The sequence below is a fragment of the Rhipicephalus sanguineus genome, chromosome 5 (assembly GCF_013339695.2).
Source record: "Rhipicephalus sanguineus isolate Rsan-2018 chromosome 5, BIME_Rsan_1.4, whole genome shotgun sequence".
Taxonomy (NCBI): Eukaryota; Metazoa; Arthropoda; class Arachnida; order Ixodida; family Ixodidae; genus Rhipicephalus; species Rhipicephalus sanguineus.
The window spans coordinates 110,176,086-110,188,379 of NC_051180.1; the positions used below are offsets into that span (position 1 = coordinate 110,176,086).

The 12,294-nt window shown below is 42.0% G+C and overlaps 2 protein-coding genes across 2 annotated transcripts in view; both read right to left on the reverse strand.

Annotated features, from left to right (window-relative positions):
- LOC119394131 (PTB domain-containing engulfment adapter protein 1) overlaps window positions 1-12,294 on the reverse strand; it is a 137,760-nt gene that overhangs the window by 29,332 nt on the left and 96,134 nt on the right. The gene's annotated exons all lie outside the window — the stretch shown is intronic.
- LOC119394132 (uncharacterized) overlaps window positions 1-12,294 on the reverse strand; it is an 81,725-nt gene that overhangs the window by 26,829 nt on the left and 42,602 nt on the right. Inside the window, exons 11-12 of the mRNA XM_049416013.1 lie at window positions 4,263-4,350; window positions 1,585-1,674 (exon numbers count right to left, since the gene is read on the reverse strand). Of these exons, the coding sequence (XP_049271970.1) occupies window positions 1,585-1,674; window positions 4,263-4,350 (178 nt within the window). The remainder of the gene's footprint in view (window positions 1-1,584; window positions 1,675-4,262; window positions 4,351-12,294) is intronic.

The window sequence follows — 12,294 nt, forward strand, 5'->3', positions numbered from 1 at the left end:
AACGAAGTTACATCTTACAAGAATATAATTTCGTTATATCCGAAAATTCGTTATAAAAGTATATTCCTAACACTGTATGTATTGCAAGACTATCTTTCACTTACTTCGTTATAACCGATATTTCATTATATCCGCGTTCGTTATAACGAGGTTTGAGTGTAATTGTCGAGTGGCTTCCTTAAAAGAGTTTATTGCCTCACGAATCAACTGTCAGAAAGCTTTTTAGAATCCGTCAAGTACAAGCGGAGTTACAGGGATTTGTCGCACGCTTCTCCTTTTGTACCGGCGAGCGTGCTGAAAGTTACACAGGCGGCGCGGGTGACAAGAGGGCAAGAAGCTACGTCCGTTCTCCAGTGCGCATTCTGACCTTGAGCAATTTCTTTACTTTTTCTTTGAACGCGCGGCTTACTTCCAGTGTGATCGCGGGAATGCTGGTGTAATTATATACCGTGTGTAATTCTAGTACTATAGAGTGCAGCGCGGGCACGTCACGACATCTCGTGGTGGCCACGGTACACAACTATGCAGCTCACGATGCTCAAGTGAGCCAATGGCCGTGGATTTTGCATTTATGATGTGGTCATTTTTGATTATAGTATCATTTGTTGAAAGAAGAGTGAGCAATTTCTAGATAACTGAAAATTAACTGAATTCCAGGCCTCGTGCTACGCTGTAATGTTTGGCTAACATGTTCTCGGAAGCCTCGACTATCGAATGGCGGCTTTTTCTGACCATGCTCAAGAAGTGTTACAGGGCTCCTTAACATGGTTTCTTAACTTTCACTTCTTAAATTCTTATTTCTTAGCACTTCACTTACTTCTCCACATTTACTTTTAGCAGACATTTGGGTTGACTCAACTGAAACATTATACTATACCCTTAAAAAGGCATTGAATGGAAACACCAAAACCTTGTTAAGAATGCAAACAAACTTTTCCAACGCATCGTGCTATGTTATAGTTTAACGTCAGCTGCAAATACGCATAGCAAGTACTGCACACACTGCTTGAAAGCAAATTCAGTGTTAAAAGACACCAAGCTTGCTCAGCTTTGCATTACAAGTGACATAAAAACCACCACACAAATGACAACTGCGATGTCACGGATAACCTTATATTTTTTTCTTTATTACTATGGTTGCCAGGTTGAGAACTTACGTTACGTCAGCTACGTTGCCATAATCTATGACATTACAGTGAGCAGAGAAGAACAATTACAAAGTGGCACAATTACCTAAACTGAAGGCTTTCATTAATTTTAGTGCAAGCTAACAAGCCACGCCTGCAAATACGAATTTAAATGTAGAACTGTACATTACATAACCTCAATGCAGCATCAGTAAACAGCAAACAACATCTGCAAGCAGTTGCCTATGAGCATAAGCTAAACATAATCTAGCAGGAGGCTCAGGTTAATGATTCAAGAACCACCACACCGCGTTATTCGAGGAGAAATAAATCAATCTTGCTTCAGGCGTACTGGTTAAATTTTTGTCTGGTGGTAGCAACAGGAATGAAGAGAACAAAAGGAAACATTTTTAAAGCAAGCTAACAAGAAATGGACAGACAGGAATGACATTATTACCCATCTTTTGCAGTTTCAGACATGCTATTTGAAGAATCGGAAGGCGAGAAAGGGGGGTCCCGTAATGCCGTGTCCTCAGGACTGCTCGCACTGAAATGACATTAAAGAATAGCGAACAAACAGGTTCACTACACAAGACTTGTACCCTGAATAAATAGGCAAGAGCTAGAGCTGGTGTATTTCTTCTTGCTCTGTAAAACGTGGATGGCGATTCCTAGATATAACCACCGTTTCATAACATTTTCTCTTTGATCCACAACAGTTTTGCTATCAACAGGCGCTACGACACAACTTAAGCTATGCAAATTGCCGAGGATTTCGAAAAATATTCTTACCTAAAATTTGCACGATCCATAAAGAACAACAATCATAGCACCATAGGGAAGCTAGAAGATCCACAATTCCAGTGCTTACTTTCAACTAAAAAAAAGAAGTTGCGGATTTTTTTTTAGACCCATTTAAATGTCCAAAGGTTGGCTGTTATTTCTTCGCATGCGCACGGGGCTTTTAATCCTTGTGGCAACTGATGGCTACTGGTCTTCACGTAAGTAATATAAGTGCTGCCACCATGTTCCCAGCTTAGAATATCACCTCAAAATTTAAAAAAAACTGCTGTCTTATTATCATCAATGTCAAACACTTGATCTTATGATTAAGTAGCAACTTTATTCCTCAGTCTGTATTCTAAATAGACTAATCCTAAATCTCTTTCCAGACTTAGCAAAACGCTTTCTCGGGCTAGTTGGTTCTTGATTTCCGACGAAAAAATTGTAGCGCACAGCAACACAAGGGCAGACAAGGAAAACGGGACCGATACTCACCTGTCCCGTGTTCCTTGTCTGTCCTTGTGTTGCTTTGCGCTAAGATCTTTTTTCAGAAGTCATCCCGGACACCTTCAGTATGAAAAGCTTTGGCTATCTCGACAGTAACCTTCAAGCGCCCAGGTATCAGCACAATGTGAAAAATGTTGATGCTAAAAAGACAGGGCATGCAAACACGGACACAAGAAGGAAGTCAAGACACCACAAATGCTACAACTTCCCTCTTGTTTCTGTGTTTGCATGGCCTGTCTTTTTAATATGAATACCTACCATCTAGCTCAGCTCATCAATAATATTGTTGGCATTATGAACTTATGGCACAGTTTCCTGCAGCATTAAAAGTTAATTAAATGAACATTAGTTTGCTTATTCATCAGTTTCCTTTTAATTCCGCTTTTTATTTCGATAGCACCCAGCCTCTTCAATGAAAGTGTTAAGCAAACCTGTGTCACCACTCATATTGTGAACAGCCTAAGAAGGTTCTTGGATATTAGCTGTTTGTGGTGGGTCATCCACAACACGCCACATCATTATCAACCACAACACAGCATGAAGTACCAGCACATGTAGCACAACACTTTTATTTCATGAATTTTCGAACTTGTAAGCGATGCGGCACTGGGCCATGCTTACTACTTCGTGGTACGAGTACATGTTCTGGAATAACAAGGTAAAATTCACTGCGCACCTACACACAAGAAACCACACTAAAGCTCATGTTTCAGACACACAATCAATGAGGAACTAACAACAGTTTACCATGCTGCCACCTACCAGTGGTCAGCAACGATTAAAAGAAAATGGGAGTTACGAGATCAACCAACAACGAAAGCTCCTAACAGTGAATAAATACTATACACACCGCACGAAGCCTCTCGACTTCGAAGCCATAATCTGTGCTTCACTGTACTTGCGGCAGTATCCACTTACTGCAGTGCCTTTTATTGAATTTTATAACAACTGCATAGCAGGCTGCCTGGTCACACACTCAGAGTCATTGGCCGTGCCATTTAAACCTCGTCTTCACTTGGTCATCCAGACAACGATATAAGATACAGACTTCTATTACCTTGACTACATGAATGGCAGTGCTGCTCAATACTGAAATGATCACACTTCATTCACCATCTGCTATTTTATATCTATTAGAAGGCACAATAATTAAAGGGTGCCTCTAACAACCACTTATTGTAGAGATTGACCAAGAAGCAATCTGCAAACATTCAACAGGGCAGTAGTGTCCTTTAACCTCCTATTGGTGCAGATGAGGAACTTTTCTTGAGTGAATCTGTGAAACTGCTGCATCAGTAGGGTAGACAAAAATATTGGGGGGAAAGGGGGGGGGGGGTTCAACCATACTTTATTTATGTCTGCGTGTACATTTGTATGTATTTGTGTACATATACACATACAAAATTGAAACATTTCAGGGGTGGTGTGAACCCCCCCCCCCCTGGCTACGCCACTGTGATGCATGTTTGTTGATCTTGGAGCTAACACTGAACACTGTAATTAGGCATTAATGTTAATACCACAACACTATGCAAGCTCCCATATGAAAGGGAACCCCCCAAATTTTCATTCAAGAGGCCACGGTGTCTTGGAAACTAAGCAGAACATATAAGCTTTTCATGAGAGTGAACGTACAATAGGAGAGCTACATCGTAGATATTTAAATGTCAGGTTCAAATGCAATTCACAAGTATAAGCGCTGCTTCAAAACACTCTTCGCATATGTCTGCAGATAACAGTGCACTGTGTCATGTAATATCAAGTGATATCCGAATGAGAAGCCACATAATGAATATTGCAGATGTAGCTCACACATTGTGAAACCACAGTTGTTACACTTCTTACGTTGTTGGAGCGCAAGGTTGATTGTTCACACTGAGGGTTCCATTTGTCTGGGGGCAATGCTCATTCATCTTGGGCAGGATGTTATCATCTGTGTAAAAGCAATGAGATAACAAGAATGCAGTCTATAGCAGCAAACTTTAAAAAATTAATGAATTGCTTACTTTCAAATTGATCAGATTTTCATGAAATGCTCCTCAATGATGTATTTCCCTCACTAGTTAGTGAAAGTGCATGTTGTCCAATGGTAATAGCACCCCAGGGTAATCATGTTTACGTTTACTGCGCCATCTTGTGGCCATATGAAAGGCATACCAAATGTTTTCTTATGTACAATGGCAATAAAAGAGGCAAAAATGAGAGACAAAAGAAAAGCGTACAACAATGCACAATTTCACTGCCATTTAGTGGCCAGGTTGTACTTATCATGTCCAAGTAGTCATTTTATGACATCTGTGGTAACCACACAACATGTACACTCATTATGATCTTAAAGGGCCACTAAACCACCAACAGACGCTCGCCTGCTCCTCTCCGTGCCTTTGCTCTGTCGACAACAGCCGCCGTGACGTCACCTGTATGATTAGGTGACGTCCCGAGCAGAAGGCGCTGTCAGTGGGCGAACAAGAGCCTGTTTTCTGCTAGCAGATGCGCGCGCTTCTTGCGTTTCCATCTCGGACGCTGAGGAAGGGCACTCGGAGAGGTGGATAGATGAGCCGACGAACGCAGCCTAGCGAAGGAAAGAGCGAAACGAGAAAGCGCGTGCAACTCCGCCAGCGTTCGCTGTAGTCTCGTGCACAACTGCAACGCCACAACTAAATTTTGACCTCTGGGTGGTTTAGGGGCCCTTTAGCGAGTGCTCATCAATGCTTTCATGCAGTTATTCAGCTTTTCATAATCAGCCTATATTATTTAATGTTTTATTATTCAGAAAAAAAGCTTTCTCTATCACCTCATTTCATTGTAGAGTGAAAATTTTCACAACAGTATGGTATTTAAAGGCCAACTGCAACGAAATTTGACTTGGACAGAATTCGCTCGGAATGCGTTGTATATGTTGGGTAAGTAATGATAATCACAGTGAAAAATCTTGCAGTCGCGTATTTCATTTATAATTGGTGCTCGAATTGTCAGCTAGCAGACGACGCGGAGCCCTAGCGGTGTGCCCGGGCAAATCGGACAGAAACGGAAATGACGTAAATCACAGCCCACGGCCGACGTGAGCAGAACTCTCTGCAGCCGCATCCCTTAATTTTCTGCGTCGCGCCCCTCTACGAGCGGCTAATTCAGAAAAGTTAACCATATTGCAGGACGAAATGCAGGGTCGTAGGCTGCTGGAACACGTATGTTACGGACAGGACTAGCTTTCACGCTTTTCCGAAACACGTAAAGCTCCAATAGCTGCGGGTTATCGCAGTGAGGTCAAAGGAATGGGAGCTATCGAAGAGCGTGGTACTTTACGCGGCGCACTTCAAAGACGACGACTTTATGTACGACCGGTCTCTTTTCGCCCAAATACTGTTGAAACTGAAAAGAATGTTGAATCCTGACGAAGTGTCTTCAATATTCAGCCACTGCAAACCCTACAGCGGGAAGCTCCGACCAGTGTATGGAGAAGCACCGCCGACAAGAGGTATTTGTATTAGACAGCTTTAGTATAGCCTAAGATGCGTGTGTCAGCGTGTTTCGCACGCTAAAATATAGCGTAATGCTATTCTAAAGACACTAGAATAACGTAAAGCCGGCAAAACGACGCCCCGCGAAGCGCTAGACTAGCTGCGCCATCTATGCGCGAGTAATGAAAGCTCCAAAAGCTGATCGGCTCGCTTTTAGTTGCTGGTAGTCAAAGCAGCAAAGTTCGACAAAAATGTAGTCGTGCTCGGTTCAAAGAAATTCAAACACGCAAACGTATTTTAAGAAAACAAATTGAGCTATGTTAGGTTTAATGTGTTAGGTTTTGGGTGCAGTCAGACAAGTGTTTACAGAAATGCAGGGACGCTTTCGGTAGAAAAGGGGGTGTGCCAAACCCAGCGTCGATGTTGAAAACAACGCTGTCTTACCGTCCGTAGTCTATCAACGAAGCGAGAATACCCAATGTGTAAACCACCAGCATCATTTATTGTGAACCATGCAGTGAGTTCTCTAAGACAGCAGGGCGAGACGATTGGTGCGAAGCGGGCAGCCGCTGCTTGGAAAAGAGCTTTATCGCATGTATCCGTGTTTCCTTCACGTTGGATGTTTACATACTTTGTTTTTTTCGTTACCATCTAAAAAGAAAACTCTGTGGCGCGGCTGCGAAGCGAATACTTCGGAGCGCAGAGCAGACGATTCGCCTGCATAGGTCGGTCAGTCGGGCTGTAGTCTGCGTCACTTCCGGTCAGCTGTAATGGCGTCGTTTTTCTAGTTTCGGTATCAAAAATTGCGTTGCTGGCGGGTTTTTTTCCGAGGTAACCACTTGCATTTCGAAGCTGAAATTTGGCAGGTAGCATTATCTCCAGCTAGACTGCCTATAAATCGGCTTTTTGAGGTGTGCGAAATTTCGTTGCAGTTGGCCTTTAAGTAGGAGCCTCACCTCTGACAATAGCTGAGAGTACAACAGCTAGGTTGCCTTCTATTTCTTGGTCTCTGTGTGTATGCACAATGTGCCTGTATTGCAATTGATTGTAAAATACTGGCCTGCACGCTTAGACAGGTAAGACATTCTTGTACCCAGCAGCATTTGACATTTGTCTAAAGGAATGACAGTGTGCTATAACAACAAACAGTATTGTCAGCTGCAGTTTCAGTGAGCTTTTCACTCCATACCAGGCAGAAGTACCATTATTGCAAGATGCACAACACTCACAAAATTATTTTCCATTCCCAGTCACACCAATTGCCCGTGGAAAATAACCCTCACAGTGTTACTGTAATGCTGTCTGGTACTTCTTGGTCCTGCCAGCATAAGTGCCAGTGAACACAAGTTAATATTAGAGCTGTGCGAATAGCAAAATTTTGGGTGCGAAGCGAATTCGAATATTTTTGGAATATTTCTAGAATATTTTTCGAATACTTCGAAGCAAAATTGCAGAAAAAAAGTTAGAGAGGATTCCTAAGCATATTCTTATGAGATAGCAACATGAAACTGTTTCTTTTCGCTAGGTTGATGAGACACTGGTGGGGTGGTGTTGCATAGTTGCCTTATCAAGAATTAGGCAATGTAGAGGCCAAATTCTTATTATGTACATGATTTGGTACCACCAAAGTGCCACCAAATCGGCCTCGTAGACGTCGATATATAAGAACATCTGAAATTTTGGATGCTAAAAAGCTTCGGCTTCCAATTTTTCGGACTTTCTGCCCAAATTTCAGGTCCAAAACAGCATTAATTGAGCCCCCACCTCTGCCACATCTTTCATCTCCATGTTGGAACCAGCATTTTCTTAAGTTAGTACATTTGCGACCGTAGCAGAGCTTGAAAGGCAGCTTTGCCGCAATACCGGGTTGTAATGAGGTGAAGCATATTGAAAAGCTAGTGACCACTTCCAATCGGACGTTGACTGTCTCTTGGCAAAGTTCGACCGTAACGGAGCTTGAAAGGCAGCTTTGCCGCAATACCGGGGTGTGATGAGGTGAAGCATATTGAAAATCTAGGGACCACTTCCAACTGTACGTTGACTGCGTCTTGGCAAAGTTCGACCGTAACGGAGCTTGAAAGGCAGCTTTGCCGCAATACCGGGGTGTGATGAGGTGAAGCATATTGAAAATCTAGGGACCACTTCGAACTGGACGTTGACTGCGTCTTGGCAAAGTTCGACCGTAACGGAGCTTGAAAGGCAGCTTTGCCGCAATATGAGGGTGTAATGAGGTGAAGCATATTGAAAATCTGAAGGGGTCACTTTCAATCGGACGTTGAATGTATTTGTTTTTGGGAAGTTCGAATAGTAAAATTCCAGTGCGAATCGAATCGAATAGCAAACACTATTAGAAAAATATTCGAAATTTCGAATATTCGCACACCCCTAGTTAATATACTTTGTAAATGTTTGGCCACCTAACCTAGTAATATCACATATGAGTAACTAACAGCACAGTATTTCTGTTACCTATAGCATTAACCCCTGCTGCTGCTTAGCCATACAGCAGTACATGCCTATACCTCAATCTCACTCTGTGCTCCTAAAGTAATTGGGCAGCTAGGTGCAGCACCAATGAGAAAAAATAATGTCTGTCTTATGACAGATTTGAACAGCTTGCTGCAGCATGCAGTTATTCCCAATTCCTCTGTTTGGTCAGATCATGTGTCTGTCCTTGATACAAGACTGTGTGCGTATTTTTGTTTTTCTTCAGGTACAGAATTTGAAGAAGGGTAGCACAAGAGTCACCGATGAAGAAGATGCTGCACACTCATGCAGATGTTCGCAATATAGATTGCATCAAGACTGCAAACAAGCTGTCATATTCTGAATACTAGCAGAAAAGTAAACCCTACAGGAAAGTTTGGCCATCAAGTCAAAGGCAGACCCCCCCCCCCTTTTTTTTGGAAAATTCGTTAAAAACAGAGTGGAGGCATTTTTTTTACTCACTCCAACATGCACGTGCAGCAATTATTTTTGTGCAGGATGAGAGACACGGGCACTCTACTTTCTCGTCTCTTGTCAACATTGACTAGTATCATTCTGCTAGGTTTTTACTCAAATATAACTCCATTTTTTATCGGAAAAATGTACTTAGAAGTGCGAGGTTCATGTTTCCAGTATGAAACCAAAACTACAATACTAGTAACAAGATATTGTCACTAGCAACAGAATTTCTAGAATCTTATCTAGAGATTGCGGCAGCTGTGGGACAAATGGTAGTTTGGCCCTGCTTGTGAAGTTCCTTGAGTTCAGCAATGTGTTCAAGAAATGCAGTGAGCAAAATGCCACAGACAGATCTGAAGAGTGGATGCTCTGGGTTGTTGACAGAGGTAAACCAGCCTTCAAACAGCAATAATAAAGCATGCCCAATCCAGGAGAGTATTTGCTCTTCAACAGGTCGGGTTCATTCAATCTTAAAAGAAACGTCACATATCACATCACTAGTAGAGCAGCACGTAGCTATTAACCCTGGCTGTGGCATTAATGATGATGGAAAAATAACGAGAACTGAAAAAGAGCATGGCGTATGTTACCGGCCCTCCCCAGTGACACAGGCCAACCAATGACAACTGCAAAATAGCGATACTTATATAACACCAGAACCTTGCCTTTCAATCAAATCGTAAGGCAGTGGTAAGATTTCATAAGTGACGTTTCTGCTCACGTCACATGACCCCAAGCCGTTGAGGAGCAAATACTCTCCCACCCACTGCAGCTAGTGTGCAAGAAGCTTGAAGTACAATAAAATTGCCATTATACTATCTCTTTTTATCATGAAAAACTGGTGAATGAACAAACAAAACTATTGCATTTATAATTTTGTGAATTATGAAAATTCGGTGCAGATTAGCAAGAGGGTGTATAAGAGTTAGGCACCTGCATTAAACTCTGCAATCAAATGTGCTACTTTGCTCTTTCTATATTTTATATTAAAGCCCATATTACTAACTTCCTGCGTTGAGGGCAAGTGCCACTCTGACGTGCACTTTCAAAGTGTGTACACTAATGCAAGCAAATGAGGCTGTGCAAAGCAAATAAAAACATGACATCTAAGAGGTTCATTTCTACTTTATTTTGCATGAAATGTTGATGCTCAGTGTGTCAGTATGGTTCCCTGAAACATAAGATATACAGTGCTCATTCGACTAGCATCTTCTATGCTTTTTATAAATGCCTCTTTGTCTCTTAACACTGACATTACTTTTGCCAACATTTCTTTCTCTTGTTTTTGAAACTGCACCATATCACGTTCGTGCTATCCAAACTGCAACCATGATGCTTACGTCCCAGCTTTATCACAAATTGTTCGGATGGAAGAACTGCCTCGACGCCTGTTACCGATCTTGCAGTTAACATAAGCCCTGAAAAAAGTCATGCATTTCCTAGACCATAAAACACGATGTGGTCATGCTCAATGGAGTGAACTTTGTTCTAAAGCCAATTCTAACCCCCGTACGACATAATTTTTGCGAATAGCTTCGCAGCTGAATAGCGTTACCAACTACTGCCGGTGAAACCTTTATCAAAGCCGTTTGTCTGCCTTGTGGAACAGTACACAAAGAACTGAATGGACGGTGCTGTGGGAGCCAAACGGAGAAGAGACTTGACAGTAATGGTCTTGGAAATCGTGGAGATGACACTGTGAAACAGAGGAAGACATTTTCTTTTGTCCTTGTTTGACGTAAAGAAAACACAGGGGTTCAACTGTCACATGCAAGTTGCCAGTTTGTTAGATAAAAGAAAAGAACATCAACCAGCCATGCATGTAGTACAACTCACATGCTCAGTGCCACTAGTCTCTCATTGGCATGCTGTGCTTGTTGACGAAAGGCACTGTCACGAGTTGGGAATTGTGCACAGGTGCACAGGTAGGCAGACAAAACACCACAAAATTTGGAAACGGGAACTCTCAACTGGGTAAATCTACGCCTATCAAGAGGCAGCTTTAGCTACTGAACTAGAGTCGAAATGTGAAGGAACGTAGAAATTCTTTTTATCAGCAACCACTGCCCGATTTCAACAATATTTGGTGAAATTAAGAGAATAAATTCAAAAATAGTTAGTATAAGAATCAGACTGTTTTCACTTAGGCTATCATTAAAAAAAACAGTCTGAAATTGAGGAATGTGAAAAAGAAGCTCATCCACATGACTTTCAACTCTGCTGCTCAGAAATAACGGCATCCAAGTTTTCTGACTTTCACCTAATGATACATCAAAGAACGAGCAAAATTAAAGCCTGCTGAGATATATGAATCAGCCTAATTTGTGCGATTTTTACAAAAACCTTCGTAAACATTGTAGTATTATCTCTTGAGATGTAAATTCGTAAATTCATACAGGAAGTTTGTCCACCTTAGATGCTCTAGTAGAAATAGCTTATGGAACTGCGGTACTGGTCTTTTGCCAGGAGCTAGGGATTTGTGGATTTCGTGCATCAATTTTCTTAACTTGCCAATTTATAGCAATGTTCATAAAAATTTCAAGCCCTAAACAAACATCCTGCTTCCTAGCATCACCGGAAGTTAGTTTAATCATACAAATGCAAAGTTTTTTGTTTTATTGCTGCACATCAGTTGAGTGGTTGTCTGATAAAAGTATTTCTGCATTTTGCATGTACACGAGCAGGAAAATCAATGTTTGCGCAAAACTAAAGCTTCTTAATTAAGCACAGAGTTGGTACACGAATGTGTAAGTTGACACAAAACATACCTACATAGCTGCCAGCCAAATATGCTCGCTTATTTCTGTGATAACAGCATCCTTCAGGCACCCTTTTTCAAACCACAAGAGGCATATAAGGCAGTAGTTGCACTGATCTTTTGTGGACAGAGCTTGGGATTTATTCTCATGTTTACGCAGGGTGCAGATGGATGCATCCTGTGTGTGTGTGTGGAGGTGGGCGTTTCGCAGATTTGTTAGAAACGTGCCACTTAGTAACAAACAACATACAGCAAATGGGCAGAAGGCGAAACACACTGACATCACCAGCGAGCATACTGCTGCTCACAGTATAAACATTTCACATAGTAACACTTGCACAAGACACTACGTGCTACATATAAACAATCTTACTCTATACCTGTCCTGCTGAATTACTACTACAGTCAAATCCCGCTACAACGAACTTTTTCACGCAAATTGACGGGACGCGTGAAAAAGTTCGTTGTCTCGGAATTTCGTTGCAGCAAAATTTCATCTATAGACCACAAAAGTTAGGAAGATCTGATCTGATGATCATACTTGTCCTTTGGTCCGGGCAAGCGCATGCATTGTCCTTTGCATTTAACTCTCGCTAACTCTGACGTACTTGGCCGCACACCAAGTGAATGTATTTTACAGCGAAAGCTGTTATGAGATCATTTCACCGGCCGTTTTTGGCGCCGTAGTTGTCCGCCGCCGCCGCCGCCAGTGTCC